This window comes from Cornus florida, unplaced genomic scaffold (genome assembly GCF_030987335.1).
Source record: "Cornus florida cultivar Cherokee Brave unplaced genomic scaffold, ASM3098733v1 CherokeeBrave_3.0.0_Hap2_Chr09, whole genome shotgun sequence".
NCBI lineage: Eukaryota > Viridiplantae > Streptophyta > Magnoliopsida > Cornales > Cornaceae > Cornus > Cornus florida.
The window spans coordinates 91604313-91625967 of NW_026775579.1; the positions used below are offsets into that span (position 1 = coordinate 91604313).

The following is a 21655-nucleotide window of genomic DNA, read 5'->3' on the forward strand; positions in this document are numbered from 1 at the left end:
GTAGTGATTTGCACTTTTGCCTTTTAAGATATACCACATAGTCCATATATAGTTATATACATGGACACATCTATACATACAAACTAGACACTACTACGTAAAACTACCCATAAAAGTGACAGTCTATCGTACAGCTCCCTAATATAATATGAAGATGGAATATAATGTATTCACAAAAATAAATGCCAAAATGGGGTAAAGAAAAATAAAACAAAGAGATTCAACACAAATTTAATAAGCTAATTCAAATGCAAATTGGAGCAACATACACCCTCTAATCATAGATAACACAGACCAAAAAAAATGTCAAATTTAGAAAGAATTTTTGAGGCTTCAGGAAGCTCCCTCAAACTAGGCCTATATAATTCATGTTATTTTTCTTCGATAATCAACCATACACAATTAAAGATTATGAATATTTTTTTTCCTTGCCTTTTTTCCTTTCTCTCACACCTAACCTAATATTGTCCTTTTCTTTTCTTTTCCCACTAACTCTACCAAATATATTGTCCTAAGAGCAAGTGCGCGGACTCGCGGAAGCCCAATTTCCGAGAGCAGATAGCCTAAAGGCCACACAGAGGCCTAGCTAAACAAAGGGGGGCTCACCAGCGATCGCGGGCCGGCTCGCCCGCGATCGCTGCTTTATTTTTTTTGTTTTTTCCTAATGCAAAACGGCGCCGTTTTGCATTAGGCCTTTTTTGTTTTTTCCTCCAACGATGTAACTGAACAGTGCCTTAAGGCACTGCTTGGCAGAAATTGTTTTTTTTTTTTTGAAAAAAAACTAAAAATAGGTTATTTAGAGCTCTTTTTTTTGAAAAAATAAAATAAAATAAAATTCATTAAATAAAAAATATATTGTTTAGGCATTGTTTGTCCAAAATTTTTTTTATTGCAAATCATGTTAACAGATCCAAATTCGGCACCAACAGAAGTAGGGAAAGCTTGGATTATTGCACGACAAAATAAGATATTAGCATCTTTGAATTCACGGTCCATCCCAAAGTTCCCATAGGATTTTGTAATCCTTGATCTATTTATTTTCTTATTCCAATTTAAGATATTGTATTGTTTAAATTATTTTTAATTGTTTTGTTTAATTTTTTTTTTTTAATCCATAATGGATAATGTATTGTTTCAAGTTATAATATTAATCGTAGTTTTTTTAATAATTTACAAAAAATATTGTTTGACTGAAAAATATTGTTGTTGAGAAAATATAGCCGTTAAAAAATATAACGGCTAGGAATTTTTTTTTTTTAAAATGATAAATTTACATATATATTTTTTTGGAGAGCGAAAATTCGGTGAGCCTGATGGAGTGTATATTTTTGGAGAGCGAAAGCTGATGACGTGGCTCTTGAAATTGTTAATGTAGCTCTTGAAAAAATTAATGTGACATTTTTAAAGAACCAAAATTCAAAAAGGCTGATGTCAATGGCCTAAGGTAAGCCTACCCATAAAAGTGTAGAGTCTGTTCACGTTATTGTATGCTACCAGACAATAAATGTTGAATGATAATGGACAGAGAAGGTGGTATATATTATTCTTTTCCATTCGATTTAGGAATCTTAAATATTATACAAACATTGCTTTAGTACGTAGGAGAATTGCAAAGTTTCGTTTTTTATCAATATAATACTTCATTCATTATTACTCTTGCGGATACGAGATAAAGTTTGCCTATCCATGCTGACCAGTGAGTTCTAGTGGTTTGATTCTAAAATTTGTAATATCATATGATATCGCTCATATTAATTTCAAATCATATAATAATTTTACCGTTGAGCACAAGAATTATAAGCGGAGTGCCTTGGATTTCAAAACGTGATTCGGCAAAACGTGGGTGCGTGTATTATCTTCAAATATTATATATATACAAGGCATCTCTGGCAAGAATGACGTATTATATTGATAGAATGAAAATTCAATAGAAGTATATGTTATACAAATAAAATGGAACACATGGGGTTTCAAGGCACATCGTCTTTGACCAACCAGAATTGCTGTGATGGATGCCATTCTGAAACTACGTTCTAGTGGCAATTAATTAATGTCTCATCTTCCCAAACCACCCTCACAAGCTACTATAAATTAATTTGATGCAACACTTAAATCTTGTGCTTAATCTGTTTCTGAATTGCAAGCTGTTCCAAATGGCTTCTTCCTTCCATATCTTCCTTTTCTTTCTTCTTGTTGCCTCCTTTTCCCTCTCACATGGGGCGTCCAAAAAGCCCCAAAGCCTAATATTTCCCATCAAGAAAGACAATGTGACCCTCCAATACTCTACTTCCATGGACATGGGTACTCCTCTCAACTTCTGGGATGGAGCCATTGATCTTGGAGGCCAATTGGTATGCCTCAACTGTGACAACTACAACACATCAACCTATCGCCCAATTCGGTGTGGCTCTTCGAAATGCACAGCAGCTAAGGGATCTGGGTGTATGGGCTGCAATGACCACGTAGGCCGGGTTGCACCAACAACACTTGCGGTGGCTCCCCTTACAACCCCTTCAAGAACTTGCTCTATGCTGCTGGACTTGGCGAGGATGTCATGAATGTGTATTCCACCGATGGCAAGTTTTATTTGCTCCAGTCTGATGTCCCTCGTCTCCTTTTCTCATGTGCAGATTCAGGTATCTTGGAAGGCCTTGCTGAGACTACCAAGGGGATGGTAGGCTTTGCAAGGACTCAAACTGCCTTGCCTATGCAGCTAGCATTGGCAAAGAAGTTACCTCATAAATTTGCTCTTTGTATTCCATCTTCAACTCAGAATGGATTTGGTGCTATTTTCATTGGTGGTGGACCTTACTTTATGCCTCCTTATCCCCATGACATGTCTAAGTCACTAATCACCACTCCTCTCCTCATTAACCCGGTGAGCACTGCCCCGATTTATACTGAGGGAGATGCTTCTGATGAGTATTTCATCGGTGTGAGGTCCATTAAAGTCGGTGGTACACTTGTATCTCTCAACTCTTCCTTGCTAGCCATCGACAAAATGGAGTAGGTGGGACAAAGCTTAGTACCACAGCCCCTTATACCATTTTGCATACTTCAATCTACAAGGCTGTTATCAATGCTTTTGTGAAGGCGGCTGCATCGAGGAAGATCAAAAGGGTGACATCTGTGGCACCATTCGGAGCGTGTTTCAGCTCAAAGACCATCATGGCTAGCACCAGGACTGGACCAGCTGTGCCAACTATCGATCTGGTGCTGCAAAGCAAGAGTAAGTATTGGAGAATTTACGGTGCCAACTCGTTGGTGAAAGCTGGGAACGATGTGTTCTGCTTAGGATTTGTGGATGGAGGATCAAATCCAAGGACTTCAATCGTGTTAGGTGGGCATCAATTGGAAAACAATCTAATCGAGTTTGATCTAGCTTCCTCAAAGCTTGGGTTTAGCTCTTCACTGCTTCTCAAGAATACAAGTTGTTCCCAGTCCAGAATTTTTTAAATTAAGGATTTTTTTTTTTTTTTTTTTTTTTTTTTTTTTTCAATAATCGAATAAAGATATGCAAGTTCAGTTCAAGATTAATGTCCATTTTTATTTAAAATCATGCTACGTTTTTAGTTTTGTCCTTTCAAAATGTAACATTATGCTGCCAAGTACCAATATATATATATTAAAAGCTTTCAATTTGATGGGATTTACTTTGGAATATACATGACCGTTTTCAGAGAAAGTTACCTGAGTTTTTGAAAACGCATTGGTCTTTCTTGTCCAATCTTTCAATTCTTAAGTTACAATTATTGGTCAAAAAGTGTTAGGGCTTGACATTTTCAATTAGTGGTCTTCAAAGAGAGATTTTAAATTTAGCGGTGAATTCAGCGGAAGCCACATGTTAATTAGAGGTTATTTATCCTATATCAGATTTGAATGAGAACGTTATGGATTTATATGACTAATAATGCATCACTACTCAATCGTTTAAGACACTACTCAACCACTTAAGATTTTAGGTCAGAACAATATTAAAGTCAAACTCAGTTCTCAAATAGGATAGATGGTCGGACATAAATTAATAGTTTTTTCTTTTTTTCTTATTCATCAATCGAATCAATTTGTTGGAGAAGTAGATAATTAGAATACTATCAAAATTAAAAGGCCAAGGACCCGAAACTTTACATGTTCCTCAATTATTTTAGAATGGCACATGTGACAAGTCTGTGGAAAGATATTATTATAATCCTTTCAAACAGTTTTAAAATATCAAATAATTCACTAGTTGTTAATAAAACAAAAGTGAACTATTAATTTAACAAGAATAAAATAGCAATTTCAATTACTTCTACATATCAACTTTATAATACTGGATATTGATGTCACGTTCGTGTACAATATTATATCAGTTTTGCGATAGAAATTTTGAAGAAAAAAATTCAACTTAATGATATGTTTTTCTATTTGATAGTTTTTCAATAACATCTTATATTTCAATTGGGTTAGGGTAACCAAGACAAAAGGCTCCTATCTGTATTGGTTCAATTTACTTTCAGGACGGCATGGTGGGTTTAACAAAATAATATCAACTTACACATTTTATCAAACACCTCCTGCGCAAAGCAACTTAATTCTCTTTCAATCCTACGCTTTTGAACCATTATTAACAATGGATTTTAAAATAGTACTCATAGTCATATACCCAAATAGAATTGATAAAAGTACTCAGAGAGAGCCAACATACAGATTGAAATAACGATCACAAACACAATATAATGTAAATAATAATAATAATAAGATTGAACAAGTGTACTTTAGGAGATCTTACTGTGTAACAATGGAATTCACCGTAGCGGATATAGTTGCCGTCATCAATGCCTCACTGAAATCAGGGCGCAGACTACGTATGATTATGAGCTCAATGGCTCTGTTTATTATTTTCTGATAAATGTACAAGGTGTAGTGCAAAAAAAAAACACACCTGTTTTATACAGTAAAAAAAAGTACTAATAAAAACCACTTTTCAAATAGAATAAATAATAATATTTTTTTAATTTAAAAACTGAAATACCCAAAATGTCATTAAAGCAAAATAAAAATTACTTATATACATAAATTTTATTAAGAGTATTTTGAGTTTTTTATTAAAAAAAAAATTAATCAAAATTGATGATTATAAATTATTAAATTATAGAGATTTATACGCACGCACATGCTACATATGAGAATCTTTCTTGCACATTTTTTATTTTTATATAGAGGGTGTTTTGTGCTTTTTACATTTTAAAGTATTTTTGTGACTATGTTTGGCTTAATTTATTATTCTATATATGACTCTAAATTTTTACTATTATCAAAATAATAGCATTGACACGATTGTCATGATGAAATCATACTATTATCAGTTGGTTGCATCTCTCTATATCACAAAAAAAATTTATTTGAAATAATGAATACTTCTTCGATTTAAAAAAAAAATTGGCCTGCTTTGGAACCCGACTCATAAGGAACTTTGACTCCCAACAGATTCTAAAGCAGAATACTTTTTTTGAGACAAAATTAGCATGACACTCTTTTTTTAGACAGAATTAATTAATTATTTTTTTTTTTTTTTTTTTTTTTTTGCTAATGCAACGGTAAAATTAGATTAGTAAAAGTATATTGAAATATAAAAACAAACATTTTGTATAAATATTATATCAAATGTTGAATAATTATTCACTCCTCGTGTACACAAGTATACAAACAAACCGCGTAAGACTGAATGCCCATGAAAGTGAGCAGTCAATTCACATGCTCACTGAATGGTTCTGGACAGAATTGTTGGAATGGTAATGGACCACCGGCAGAGAAGGCACATCGTCTTTGACTGACCACAATGGCTGCTGCTACGTATTAGAGGCAATTAATTAATTCCGAAATCTTCCCAAACACCACCCTCACTACCTACTATAAATTCTATCAAACACTTGCCATTTCTGTGTGCTCTGTCTCTCAATTGCAAGATATATTCCAAATGGCTTCTTCCAGCTTCCATCTTTTCCTCTTCTTTGTTTTTGCTTCCTTTTCTTTATCATACGAGGCGTCGTTGTCGAAGCAAAAGCCCCAAAGCCTAATATTTCCCATCAAGAAAGACAATGTGACCCTCCAATACTCTACTTCATTGGACATGGGAACTCCTCTCAACTTCTGGGATGGAGTGATTGACCTCGGAGGCCAATCGGTGTGGCTCAACTGTGACAAATACAACACATCAACCTACCGCCCAATTCGGTGTGGCTCATCGAAATGCAAGGCCGCCAAGGGCTCTGGCTGTAGCGGCTGCAATGCACCACGCAGGCCGGGTTGCACCAACAACACTTGTGGTGGCTCCCCTTACAACCCCTTCGAGAACCTGCTATATGGTGAAGGGCTTATCGAGGATGTCATGAATGTGCATTCCACCGATGGCAAGTTTTATTTGCAACAGTCTGATGTCCCTCATTTCATTTTCTCATGTGCAGATTCGCCATCTATGTTGAAAGGCCTTGCTAAGACTACCAAGGGGATGGTAGGGTTTACAAGGAATCATATTGCCTTACCTATGCAGATAGCATTGGCACACAAATTGCCTCCTAAATTTGCTCTTTGTATTCCATCTTCAACTGAAAATGGTTTTGGGGACATTTTCATTGGCGGTGGACCTTACTTTATGCCTCCTTATCCCAATGATATGTCAAAGTCACTATTCACCACTCCTCTCCTCATCAACCCGGTGAGCACTGCCCCGATTTATACGGAAGGAGAGCCTTCAGACGAGTATTTTATCGGTGTGAGATCCATTAAAGTTGATGGTAAACTTGTCCCTCTCAACGCTTCCCTGCTAGCCATCGACAAAAATGGAGTCGGTGGGACAAAGCTTAGTACCATAGCCCCTTATACCATTTTGCATACTTCAATCTATAAAGCTGTTATCAATGATTTTGTGAACAAGGCTGCAGCTAGGAAGATCAAGAGAGTGACATCTGTGAAACCATTCGGAGCGTGTTTCAGCTCAAAGACCATCATGGCTAGCACCAGGACTGGACCGGCTGTGCCAACTATCGATCTGGTGCTGCAGAGCAAGAGTATATATTGGAGAGTTTATGGTGCCAATTCGATGGTGAAAGCTGGGAAGGATGTGTTATGCTTAGGATTTGTGGACGGAGGATCAAACCCGAGGACTTCAATCGTGTTAGGTGGGCATCAATTGGAAAATAATCTGATCGAGTTTGATCTGGCTTCCTCAAAGCTTGGGTTTAGCTCTTCACTGCTGCTCAAGAACACAAGCTGTTCCCAGTCCAGAATCTTTTAAATTAAGGATTTCTTTTTCCTGTTTTTTTTTTTTTTTTTCCTTCGAATAAGGATATGCAAGGGCAATTCAAGATTAATGCTCATTTTATTTAATAGAATTCTACATTATTTTCAGTTTTAGCCTTTCAAAATGTAACTTTATGCTACCAAGTAGCAATCTAATAAAAGCTTTCAATTTGATGGGATTAATTTACTATGGAATATGACCCTTTTCAAATTAAGAATGTTAACATGAGATATTTGAAAATGCATTGGTCTTTTCTTGTCCAATACTCTTTTAATTCTTAAGCTCAAAAATCTGTCACAAAAAACCGTGAAAAAATAAACCGGTTTTAATTTGTTAGGGGTATGGATAATGTAAAAGAGCAGGAGAGAAAGAAGAGAGTGGTTGGCCTTTGGTCAACTCAGCTACCAAAATTTAAAGCTTAATAAGTTCAAATTTTATAAAGGGTAAATTGCAATAAACCACTCTAAACTATTACCAAAAAACACTTAAAACCCCTTAATGAAGTAGCGTATCCTGAACAATTTAAAAAGTGTAATTTAAGAACAAAATCAAAATTTGCCATCACCGTAGGTGTTAGATTACCAAATTACACTTTAGTAAAATGACCTCGTTTGATTGTAAAAAATCCCCCTGAACTACTACATTTTTTGCAAAAAATCCCTCTAAACTACAAACAGCCCCCTTAAACTAATGATTTATTGTAACTAAAGATATACCCATCACAAAAAACAATTTTACCCATTTTTATTAAATTGGTCATTTCTTATTAAATAATCTTTATTAACATTTCCATATTTAAATATTAAGTATACCATTTATCTTTTTTTTTTCTTTTTTTTTCAAATTTACCTTAATTTTATTATTTATATCAATTTATCATAATAATGGAAAAAAATAAAAATAAGCATTGTAACTTCCATCAAATTTAGCCATTTTCTAAACTGATTAACTTATTGTTAAAAATTTACTATTTAAAGTAAAATTTATTATACCCAGTTTAAAAAAAATAAGAAATTACTTAAATAAAAAAATTCTTTTTTTCATACAGTATATTCATGAAAAATAAAAAAAAAATACTTAAAATTTTTCTACTTAAGATTTTTATTAAAAAATTAATTTCAATAATTAATGGTAAATTTATACACATTTGATGGAAATATGGCATTAAAATAGTATAATTTTGTTTGTATTTGTTTTATAAAGAAAAATATATTAATTGTAATTCAATAAGAAATGACATTATGACCATTTAAGAAAAATGTGTTAATTCATGGGACGTAATGTACAAAATATAGTTTAGGGGCATTATTTGCACTTTACCCTTATATATTCTAATGATAATAAGAGTAACATTATCATTTTCAAAAACCAAACTGAATAGTGATGTCAGGTGTTTTTTTGTGAGAAATGGGATAGTTTAAAGGGTTTATGGTAAAAATTTCTATTCAGGGTAGTTTCTTGGGAGAGAGAGTAAGGATTGGGGATTTTTTTATTTTTGCACTTCCCCCTTTTATAAATTATGAAAAGTAATGATTATTAGAAAAAATATATAAATTGAGTTTTATAAATAAAAAAGAAAAGTACAAATTATTGCTTGCACTCTAGCACTTTTACTATAGTAAAAACCTTTGGAATTCGAAGAAGAACTCAACCAATCGACAACACCATAATTGCAATTATATTTTATTGATTAATTTAAATGGACAGTCTAGACCTCAAACTTTAGAGTTGGAGTTGAATGATTTAGCCAACCAGTAACAATCGTATTTAAAAACCATGGCCCATGGGCATTGGAATATGCTACGAATATCTCTAATCTTCCTTCTATTGCATTTAAATATAGAAAATAAGAGATGCGGAGGAAAGAAAATGCCAACCATAATCTATACATGTGTATCCCATGCTCACAAAACATGAAGATAAACATTGCCCCAATATGTCACTTGGGGACCATCCACTACTAAAATAGCTTTAAAATCTACTCGGCAAAGACTCAGATCGATATATTCAAGAACTTATCATCTTATCCACTCCTGTCTCCTCCTACATATTATTTGTCAAATTTCGCTTGCCGCGGCGTCCCACCGCAACACACACACGCACACAGTAAAAACATTTGTAACAAACGCCAAAAGCAGGTTCCCTTATCAATTCTCTCTCTCTCTCTCTCTCTCTCTCTCTCTAGATCTGTTTTATCTTTCTCTCTCTAGTCTCTTTCCATGGCTTCCTCTCTTCAACACCTCCTCTTTTCCTTCATTTTCATGCTCTCAATCTCTGTTGCTCAGAGACCATCCTTCCCAAATCATGCTATGCTCCTTCCTGTCACCAAACAACTCCCAACGCTTCAATATTTGACTCACATACATTTGGGTACTCCACTTGTTCCCATCACCCTTGTAGTTGATCTTGGCGGTCCATTCCTCTGGGTTGATTCCGCATCGACACACGTGTCATCATCTTACCAGCCCATCAAGTCTGGCTCACTACAATGCTCAATGGCCAACACCAACAACTCTTGTCAAAATTATGGTAATTGCTTGTCTAGATCCAACACATGTACTCTATGCCCAGAAAATTCCATCACAACAAAGGTCACACAAGGAGATCTAGCAGAAGACACCATAGCCGTCAGATCAGAGCTCGGTCAGATCACAGCCGTCCATCACTTCCTGTTCTCATCAGCCCCCACTTTGTTACTCAAGGGACTAGCAAGTGGTGTGAAGGGGGTACTAGGCCTCGGAAGGTCCAGAATTGCACTTCCATCACAACTTGCCAACACAGTCTCCTACCACCGGAAATTCACCGTCTGCCTGTCGTCGTCAGAGGGCGTCATAATCTCCGGTGAGAGCCAATTCGCCACCGACATTTCAAAGTCATTAATGTACACACCACTCATCACCACCGACCAAGGCGGTGGTACGTTAAGAGAGTATTACATTAATGTGAAGTCCATAAAGATAAATGGCAAGCGATTATCGATCGATACATCTTTATTAGGCATTGGAGGGACAACAATTAGTACAATTGTGCCTTACACCACTTTGGAGAGTACCGTCTATGAAACACTTAGCAAAGCTTATATTAAGGTTGCCAATGTCATGAACATGACTAGGGTGGCATCAGTGGCACCGTTTGGGCTCTGCTTCAGCTCGAAAGGGATCGAAAACACCCGGGACGTGCCGGTGATTGATCTGATGTTGCAGAGCGAGATGGTTAAGTGGAGGATACATGGGAGGAACTCAATGGTGAAGGTGAGTGATGAAGTGATGTGCTTGGGGATGTTGGATGGGGGTGTGAAGCCTAGGGCTTCTATTGTTATTGGGGGTTATCAGTTGGAGGATAATCTGCTAGAGTTTAATTTAGCTACTTCTATGCTTGGATTTAGCTCATCATTATTGATGAGGCAAACCAGTTGTTCGAGTCTCAAATTGTATTCCATGTCTAGTCATGAATCAATTTGAGTCGTATATCCTGTACAGTTTTGTTCAAGTTAATAACCAATGTATTAGTGGTGTGGTGTCGTACAATTTTTTTCTCCGACCACAAATCAATTTTGGGTTATTACTTCTGTATTTTTGGTCTTGCTTAAATTAATGTCTTCAACTCAATAGATGAAAACAGAGCATGTTTATTTATTAATCTAAATAAAGCATAATTTTTTTATGTTACCCAATTAAAGCATAACGGCATATGCCTTAGAGCAATTTCAATGGCATGTTATTTTTAAAATATAGCATATGAGTTTAAAATGAGCTCTCCAATGACATGTCCAAATATAATTTTATCAAATGTTGTGTCAAATATAACATAACATATAACTATTGCCAAATATATTATTACTCTCTCCCTTCTCTCTCGCATAGGCTGCCAATTTGGTTTTAGACATATATATATATATGTCAGTTGTGCTTGTTGTGTGTATATATATGTATATGTCTGTTTTGTGTATGTGTATATATATATATATGTCTATGTGTGTATATATATATATATATCTGTTGTGCTTGTATATATATATGTCAATGTTTTTTTTATTCATTTTTAATAAGACAAATAAGCTAAATAAAATATAAATGCACAAAAAAATAAAATAAAAATAAAATAAAAATGGTTGTTGAAAATTGTAGTTGGAAATGGTAGTTGAAAAATAATAATTGTTGTGTCAAAAAATAACATTTTGGATGAAATGCACCATTGGAGCAGAATTACTAAAATATTGCACTGTATTTTCTCTTAAAATATAAATTTAGTATGTAAAAATAACATTTTGTATTGGAGATGATCTTACGAGGAAAGGATAATGCTGACATCTATTTTATTTTAATAAAAGTGACCGTACCACTACAAACAATTTTGGAATTGCTTTAATTTTTATTTGGTGAAAAAAAAGTTAATGTATTATTTTTACATTACGAAGACGATATTCACAATTCACTTGTTTATCTTTGGAATACAATTTTAAATGAAATAATAATTCTAACCTTAACTTTACAAATAAATTATTATTACTTTTTAAATGACTCAACCATTCTTTTAGACTTTCTCATCTCTCGATCTTTAATATTTTAGGTGTCTTTTGACAAGATAATAAAAAAAATAAAAACAGTTAAATAATTTATTTTTTACACGAAAAAAGAAATTTATGTTGAATAAATTACATTTTTTGACAACCGAAAAAAAAAAAAAAAATTGAAGATATTATATCATGTCAAAGATAAAGATTAAAAAAAAAAAAAACAAAATGTATGGATAAATAGGATTAAAAAATATATATTTCTATTGAATAAATTATTTCTTTTTATAAGACTCAAAAATATATATTTATTATTATTAAATAAATTATTTCTTTTGATTGTACTCATAAAAAAAAAAATTAAAAAAAAATTTACCGCTTTTGTCAAGCTTGAAAAATGAAGTTTACCTTGTTTAATTATTTGATTCGATTGACAAAAAAGAAAAAAAGTGATTATTAGATAAATTATTTTTTTTTATTGTCAAAAATAAAATTATTAAAAATAAATTATCTTATTTGAGAGCACCTCCAAAAAGAAAAAAGAAAGAAAGTATAGCAAGGGGAAAAAAATATTAAAGGAAATAAAGAAGGTAAAAATAAATAAATAAATTTAAATAAAGGGTAGTTATGACATTATAAAATAGAATTAATTTCATTTACATCCTGACCTTTGACCATATTCCTCTTACACTTCCTCTAAATTTCAATATTTCACCTACCTCCCTTCACTTGTGTAATTTTACAATCTTGCCCATCAATTATATATTACTAATATTTATAAAAATTTAGAGTTGAGTTGAAAAGACAAAAACACCCTTCTTGCTACTCACAAACAAATATATATACATTACATACACATTCAAATATATACACATTACATACAGATATATACAGATATACAGCAACAGAGAACAATAAACCCAGTTGTTCCAAACTTGTAACAGACCCACGGCGCAACAGAGACAGATCCACGCCGACGACCGGAGAAAGCTCCACACGGACAATGATGCTAGAGGCAGCAGCGATGATAAGGACGACGGGCAACAACGTGGATTCCCACTGGGGTTTCCGGCGGCAGTACAAGCTGAATCGGCAAGCAAATATAACGACTGTTCATTGAACGGCGAGCAAGGACCAGAAATCTGACGACGGCGATATTCGACGACGTGGTGGTGATGGTGATCCAATTTTGGTCACAGTGATTAGAGAACAGTGTCGGGTCTTGGTGATTTGAATAGTTTTATTTGTTTAATTTGATGGGTATATTTGTGGGTATGATTGGTGGGGATTTGGGTTTGCAAGTGGTTGATTGGTGTAGTTGGAGATCTAATCTGGTCTTTGATGGAGGGAATGAAACGGCCGAGTTGGCGAGGCTTATGGCGGACGACGAAGTCAAAGGCAGAGACAGAGGGTAGTGGCTCGCGGTTTGGAGAGAGAAATTTGTGGCGAGAGAGAGGATGGGCCGGCAGAGACTGACGGTCAGCGAGAACAGCGGATTGATGGCGGTGTGAAGGCTCGACGATGACAGCGGATTCCCAACGGACACATACACACAGAGACACATATATACGCACAGACACACATACATTACACAGAAGTATGAAGAAAAATAAAAGATAAGGGTAATTTTGTAACTCTGCAATGGTCAATGAGGTTAAAAATGTCATTTCATCCATTGTGAAGGACAAAATTGACTTTGTACCCATTTATCTTTTTTGACATCAACACTAACAGTTTATTACTTAAAGGCAAGGAAAAAGAAAAAAAAAAAAAAAAAGTAGGTGGAGTGCAATCGGATAAAAGGGACTAATATCTCTTCCCTTTACACTATTCTCAATTTATCATTCTTCCATTCAACTTATAAAAATAAAATATCATCTCATCACTTGGACCAACATAAATATATTTGGTAATTTATTTATTGTCAATATAATAAAAAATATATATTAAAAATTTAGGTTTTAAAAAAATTGACAAATCACAAACTGATACGTAAATAAAAAGCAAAGTCAAAATATTAGGACTATAATTAACCGTTCCATGCTAAATAATTGTTATAATAAAATTTAAAACTTAATACAATAATTTTTTTAATGATTTTTAAAAGTTAATCCGCACTTTCTTAGACCAAAGGTTGGATTTTTTAGAAAATTACATTCCATTAGTTTTTCTCAAAAATATAAATCTATCAATTTTATATTCGTCAAATTATAGGTATACATATAAATTAGAGACTCTGATAGGATTAATTATTAGTGGGGAAATTTAGATCTTAAAGTCATGCAGGGACTGGAATCATAAATACGAGCAACATACAAAAAAAGAAAAAAAAAAAAAAAAAAAGTTTGAGAAAACTTAAATACAATGTCCACAAGCCCCCAACTATCTAGACGGTGTTGAGGTGGTCCCAAGTTGCCAATCTTGACTTCATTTTCTAGCTTTCAAGACAACATTGACATGCCGTATGCCGCATACACTACCAAACACAACACGTTATTAATACACCAACTTGACACAACCATGCACACCCGACATGTCCATCCAGAGCTTCAAACGCACACACATCAACTTAGACTAAAAAAAATATATGAATACAACGTGATACGAATATAATAATATAATAAATTTCAAAATAAACACAAAGGTCGTATACCCATCCACCACTTCAAACACACATCATGTAGTAGAAGTTTATATTGTAGGAGTAGCACTTTTGTTAATCACCAACAGCGTGAAAGAGTGAATGCATGTATCAATGTTATCTAGTTATGCTTTGAAAGATTACATTCAAAAAGTGACAACTTAGAAGTTTTGATCAGTGATATCCTAAAGCTGCAACTAGCACCATCGATATAATTAATTCAAACATTTGAAAACAGATCTTGTTATTTAATTAATACAATAATGCATCACAGCATATGCCTTGGGAAAGTATTATATTGGCATGTTGATTATTTTATATGTAATTTCTTTACAAGTTTATCCGGCATTTCAAATACATATATCAACTTTATTTTTAATAAAAATAAGGCACGGTATAAGTACGAAGATATGATAAATTTTAAAATAAACACCATTGGCAAATGCCCGTCAACCACTTCAAACACACACATCAAGTAGTAGAAGTCTATATTGTAGGAGTAGCACTTTTTCTAATCAGCAACAGAGCGTAAAACAGCGAATGCATATATTATCACTTTATGCTTTGAAAGATTACAAACGGCACATTTTCTGTTCTGGAAATTACGCAGATTTTTCTTACTTTTAAAAATACCTCCCTTTCGTTACTGTCAACGACGAAAATTGATGACATCAGCTATTATTTTTATTAAAATTTCTAAAATACCCTTATCTATATATATATATATATACACACACTTAATATTATAATTGATTAATACTTACGGGATTCAGAGGATTGTGTTCTTTGAAGCTTTCTTCGAGATAAGCCGACTGTTCCTTGGAGAGTCTGAGTTTCTTCCTAGTCAGACCATTTTATGTTTTTTTGGTTCAAGTAAACTATTATTTGAGGTGATTAGGGTTTTGAATCATGATATTGGTATCAATTTGTTTGATATATTATGATCAGCAAACCCTGACAAAATCTCCTTCCACTTGCATAGAATTTGAACAAAGTCTGTCCTTCTTTCAACAACAATGGCGAGTCATTGCCATCGCCGACCCTCATCAGACTAAAATTCTTGTCGAAAATGGAGTCTTTGGTGGTGAATTTCGCCGCCCAAGACAATGCAATGTTCTCATTCTCTCTCCTACCCGTAAAGTAATTGATTGCAAACATAATCAAAAACGAACCACACACAATTTCGACAGTAAACGATCGCGAAACATTGACATTCTTAGGGTTCGAAATCGTTTTCGAATCAGAATTGGAATCAACGAAAGTGGCATTATTTTCATCAGATTTTGTGGATTTTGGGATTGGTTCAACAGGGATGCCTTCGAATTCATCTTCATCTCAGTAATCAAAGGAAGCCGACGAGGGTTTCGGAGGAAGATCAGACGGCTGAGACGAATCGGTCGTTTGTGGGTTTGGTGATGGAGTGTTGGTATCAGGTGGGCCATGGTGGGACTCGGGATCGAACTGAGTGATAATTGGCGGTGGAGGTGATCGGAGAGGGAGATCGGTGAGTTGGAGAGAGTCGTCATCTAGAGTTTCATCATCGTCGGCGCCGAAGCCTTCGAAGTGGGAGTCAGCGACGGCGACGGAGGAGAGAGCGAGGTGGTGGATGAGAGGAGAGAAAATGGAGAGGAGGGCTATAATGTAGCAGAGTGTGTCACCTCTAGGAAGGAACAGAGAGAGGAGAGAAACAAAGAGAAGAGGAAGGTCGCTTCGCCATGAGATTGTGAACTCGTATTTGTTTAGAGAGAGAGAGACACTGAACTTTTAGGCTATGTTTGGTAGGGTGGGTTAATAATTATGTTTGGGGAAAGAAAGGAAAGGAAAGTATTTCGGTAAATTTATTATTATACCCTTTTATAATTTAAAATAAAAATTAATAACTTAAGTATGTAATATTTGTAAAAAAAAAAAATAAAATAAAAGAAAATAAAAGAAAAGAAAAATATTAATATAAATATAATATTTTTAGGGTCATCATTTTAGGGTCCCCGCCTCCATCTCTATTCTCGTTCTCTCTCTGCAACACTCTCTCTCTTTTGCAACTGCAAACCACAAAACTACAACAATCCAAGTTCCAAACCCATATGTTTATCTATCATTTGCAAGAATCAAAGGTTCAAAACCCATATCGGCATATTGTTTCAGATTGTTCCAAAAATCAAAACCCATATCTTTCAGTTTCCCTTGCCCGCTGTTCTAGTTTGGGTTCGCCGTTTCCATCGCCGGTTGTTCCAGTTCGGGTTCGCTGTACGCAAGTTTCAGCCGCTGTAAGCTTCCCCCCTCTCTTTCTCTGTGCAATGGCTAACTTATATGTACGGGTTTTGTTTTGCTAAATCAACCAATTAAGGTCTGTAATTCTTGTTTTGCTTAACTAAATCCTTGATTTTGTGTGGGTAAAATTGGCATCACGATTATCACATGTGCCATTGCCTTCCTTTTCCTTCCGTTTCCGCCCATTTTTGAGAGGTTAACAAATCTACTGTTCAAGCCTTGCCTTAACCCTCCAAACCCTTCCCTCTCCTTTCCTTCCCTTCCACCAATTTTACCCAAACACAATTTTTTTATAACCTTCCATCACCTTCCCTTCCCTTTCCCTTCAAACCCACTCTACCAAACTGAGCCTTAGAGAGAGAAGCGAAGGAGAGGTGATTGATTTTGGAGAAGATGACAAGCTGATGTTATGCCTACCTAATAACTGAGAGGGGTAGCTTAGTAATTTCAGATGGCAATGAGAGGGTATTTCAGTAATTTTGACAGATCCTTTGGTATATTTAACGGTCCGTCACACATAAGGGAGGTCCGTGTAAGATATTTTCAAAAGTAGGGTAGGTCTGCGTAATTTTCGGAACAAAAAAAATGCCGGCCTGTAATTATGACAAACCACAGAGGAGGTCAATGTAAATTATCCTTATTTAATTAATATAGTAATGCGTTACAGCATATGCCTTGGGAAAGTAATATATTGACATGTTGATTATTTTATATGTAATCTCTTTACATGTTAATCTCGAGATCCACTACTAAAATTTACAATAATATAGCTTCTTAACGAGCACAAAGTTTTCAAAAATGAATCCTTGTCATAATAATTTTAAAGCTCAAATTTTTAATTTTTCAAAAAATTCACTTTTGGATGTTGTGGAATCAATTACACTGTACTACATCTTTTTTCTTTCTAAAATAATACTAATCCATAAATCTTCTGTGTGTCTCTAAAGATTTAGAAACTTGGATGAGATCATTAGTTACCTAAGGGCTAGAGATCATAAAGTCATATAAGGAGACCCATAAATAAAGGAAAAATAATTCAGAAAAATTAAAGGCAAATTGTCTAAAACCTCACACCCGATATATATATATATATATATTGAGCTGGCTCAGAGTCACCATAGTTGACTGTCAACCCCCACCAAACAAAACGCGTGACTAATTAAGAACCCAATAGACACCATGTACACTTATAAAAGCGCACACACATTTCAGAAGTTCTGTGCTTAAGCAGAGTTCGGCTTCACCATCTCTCTCTCTCATGGCTTCTACCAGCATTCATTGCATTCTCTAGGAAGTAAAACTGTGTACTGGAGAATCTTTGGTGCGAACACAATGGTGCAAGTAAGTGATAATGTGTTGTGCCTTGGGTTTGTGGATGGTGGTATAAACCCAAGGACCTCAATAGTTATAGGAGGGCACCAAATTGAGGACAACCTTCTACAGTTTGACCTCGCGAAATCGAGGCTTGGATTCAGTTCTTCCCTGCTCTTCCGACAAACAACGTGTGCCAACTTCAACTTTACAACCAGTGCTTAGATCGGTGCTTAATTTCAGTACTTAATCATACCATTATATGTATAGACCGTATACACATGTATGATTATGTAATTTCACGAGATTAATCAGTGGCCATGATTGTCCCAGATGGCCACCAAAGTTTTATTGTATTGCATGTTGTAATAAAATATGGTGCATTTGATCTCTGACATTTTGCGAAAAAATAATAATAATAACATTTATGGTTGAGTGTTTCATCAAGGAAATAATGCATTGACAAAATATTAACTATATATATATATATATGGAAATAATGCATCGACAAAAGATTAGATATAATATATATTAAAAAGAAAATGATAAATGTAGTATATACATAGACACACGATGAAAGGAGAAGAAAAAATAATAGTCTATAAACAAAATAGTCTAATTTCGTTTTACAAAATTAGATTTTAATACTCTATAACAATAGGAGCAATGTATTAATTATAACTATTTTTTTAACCAATCGCATCTGCTTACTTTTGTTTTTTATGGTAGAATTTTGGGTTGAACAAAAATAATATCAACTTACACATTTTATCAAACACCTATTATGCAAACAAATTTATTTCTCGTTCAATTAATATGCTCTACAATTATGTTTAAAATAGTAATCACAATCAAATATCCAGATAGAATTGATCAAAAAACTCAGATATAAGCAACATAAATATTGAAATAAAGATCACAGACAAAAAATAATGTGCAAAAAATAATAAGATTGAAGACCTGTGTTCTGAATGTAAACATGAGTCACGACCCTAACCTTTTCCAGCTTATTAACTGTTGCCATTGCCTTAGCCGACATCGTCAATTGCCTCAATCACCACCACAATGACAGACTAATCTTGTCTGTACCCAGTCTCTTTGTTTATTACTCCGTTCCTTATAAAAAAAGTGTGGAATCGTGACTCTTTAATTTGTGAGAATCATGATTTCTTAAAAGATACTATTTTTGAGACAAAGGGGTATTTATATATATATATATATATATACACACACACACACACACGTATATATAAAGGGACAATATTTGTCTACTCACCCGTGAGTAAGAAACTCATACTCACTATTAATGTGGTGCATTACTAAATTGACAAGTGTCCTTACATTTAAAAAAATAAAAAATAAACAAATCATTGATTTGATACTTTGACATGCTCAATACCAACACACAAAGAAATGTATTCATATACCACTCAAGGCCCTTGTCCATCTTTCTATAAAGTTATTGGAGAAAGAAGACAGCTGAAACTTAAAATTAAATGGGACTCTATTTATGCATGGATGAGGAATGAGACTATTATTGACTAGACATTGAAATATCTTGAGAACTGGAACAATCAAACGTGAAAAAGAGAGAGAGGAAGAGAATTATAATTTGATTCAGATTTATTTGGGTTTAATCAGATAGCTATTTAATTTTTATTTTTTAAAGTATAAATTATTTGGGTTTAATCAGATAGCTATTAAATTTTTTATTTTTTAAAATGTAAGGATACTTGTCAATTTAGTAATGTACCACATACATGGTAAGTATGAGTTTTCTACTTACCGATAAATAGGCAAGTATTGTCCATTTTTTAATATATATATACACGTATATACAAAGTCGTTATACATTTTTAATTATTGTTGTAATTATTTATGCTAAATATAGGGTAACTGTTATAAGTGGGACTTGTCCTACATCGGATTTGGATGAGATTGAAGTGCATATAAATGGGCGAGTGTGCATCACTACTCAATAGTTTAAATTTTTGGATAAATGGGTAAGCGTCCACCCATTATAGTTTGGTATCAGAGCTAGATTGACCCAATTCTTAATCCGATGTCACGTTAAGCGCCCAAACTTGACCCCAAGGGTGGCCCGACCGTAATTGAGAATGTTTTTTTTTTCTTCTATTTGAAACATTAAGCAATTGAAATAAATGTAAATGGTAATTATAGTGTGGGCGATTCGGCCAAGTACTGCCCAAAATAAGGGCAACAAAAAAGCCAATATTAGGCCCAAAGCAAGGAACAACCCAGAAAACCAAAATCAAGCTAATAATTGCAATTACCGGCCATTGTTAGTCAGGAGTTAGCATGCATTGGCGGTAGCGTGTCTAAATGAGTAGGTATCACTATCCAATAGTTTAAATTTTTGAATAAATGAATAAGTACTCACCTGTTATAATAAGTCTCTCATTCATTTATTTATCGTAAATCTTGGAGTTATATTAATTATAATACGTTGTCAAAATCTTAAAATTTTACATGGCATGCAGAAACTGGTTTGTAAAAAATATTAATGGAAAATGATATGTATCATGGAGGATATTTGTGATATATAAATTTTTTGAAAGTTTTTTTTAAAAGATTATTTAATAATTTTTTTTAATGAATTTATTCTAAATTAATTACAATATATTTGAATTTCAATGATTGAACTGTATATTCATTTATTGTGAATAAACTTTAATGGTATTTCGTCTCCTTTTGGAATTAAAAATAAAGAGGTCTAACCAGTTAATTTTTTCATTAACTTTGAGTGGAATGCTTACCGCATAAAATTTTAATGACTGAACTGTCCATAATATTTGTTTGAAGCCTGCAAGTCTAATGAGCAATAAAAGAGTGATAATCTGTGAAGCACGGACACAGATACGGGACAGGGATCGACACGATACGGATACGACGACACGACAAATTTCAAAAAAATAAGACATGGACACGGTGGGAATATGCCTATAAAATTATATATATATATTCAAAATATAATTACTAAAATCTTGTACAGATAAATAAAACAACAACAAAGAACAGAATCAATTTTAATAATTTCATCTTTGTTATAAGAAAAATATAGACAAGACAAAATAGAAAATATATGAAAAATAAAGTTGATCCAAATTCCAAACGAAGATGTGCAGAAGAGACATAGCTATAATGAACTAAATATATATATGAATAAACATATATACTTTCAGTCTTTCACAAAGTTTTGTTCATGTAACTTATATATATATATATATATATATATATCTTGTTCATGAAGAGAGATAATTGAAGAAGAGGAGTTATGAAGCACAGATACGGATACGGGACACGGGTACGATACGACATGGATATGGCGATACGGCAAATTTCAAAAAAATAGGACACGGACACGGCAAGGATACGGCAATAAAATAATAATATAATTTATTGTTATATAAAATAAATTATTCTTTTCTCAATTTCTCATTTATATTCATAAATATAACCTATTTAAAATAGTCCCACCATACATCTCATATTTTTTTATTTATTTTTTATTTTTTAATTTTGAAAGATTAATCAATTAAATATAATAATATAGATAATTATGTGGGTTTTAGCCTAGGCTGAAAATACATGCCCATTACAATAGTCAATAGGCCCA

At 33.7% G+C, this 21655-nt stretch overlaps 2 protein-coding genes and 1 pseudogene across 2 annotated transcripts; all 3 read left to right on the top strand.

Annotated features, from left to right (window-relative positions):
* Positions 1–2153: 2153 nt before the first annotated feature.
* Positions 2154–3663, top strand: LOC132273141 (probable aspartic proteinase GIP2; annotated as a pseudogene).
* A 2225-nt stretch (positions 3664–5888) lies between these two features.
* LOC132275169 (probable aspartic proteinase GIP2) lies at positions 5889–7471 on the top strand. The gene has a single exon (XM_059776584.1). It carries the CDS (start codon positions 5960–5962, stop codon positions 7274–7276), a length of 1317 nt encoding a protein of 438 aa, XP_059632567.1. The 5' UTR covers positions 5889–5959; the 3' UTR covers positions 7277–7471.
* A 1699-nt stretch (positions 7472–9170) lies between these two features.
* Positions 9171–10950, top strand: LOC132275170 (probable aspartic proteinase GIP2). The gene has a single exon (XM_059776585.1). The coding sequence runs from the start codon at positions 9502–9504 to the stop codon at positions 10741–10743; it is 1242 nt and encodes a 413-aa protein (XP_059632568.1). The 5' UTR covers positions 9171–9501; the 3' UTR covers positions 10744–10950.
* The last annotated feature ends 10705 nt before the right edge of the window (positions 10951–21655 follow it).

Excerpts from the sequence above, each read along its gene's own strand:
- LOC132275169 (XM_059776584.1), top strand. The coding sequence starts at position 5,960 with ATGGCTTCTTCCAGCTTCCATCTTTTCCTCTTCTTTGTTTTTGCTTCC.
- LOC132275170 (XM_059776585.1), top strand. The coding sequence starts at position 9,502 with ATGGCTTCCTCTCTTCAACACCTCCTCTTTTCCTTCATTTTCATGCTC.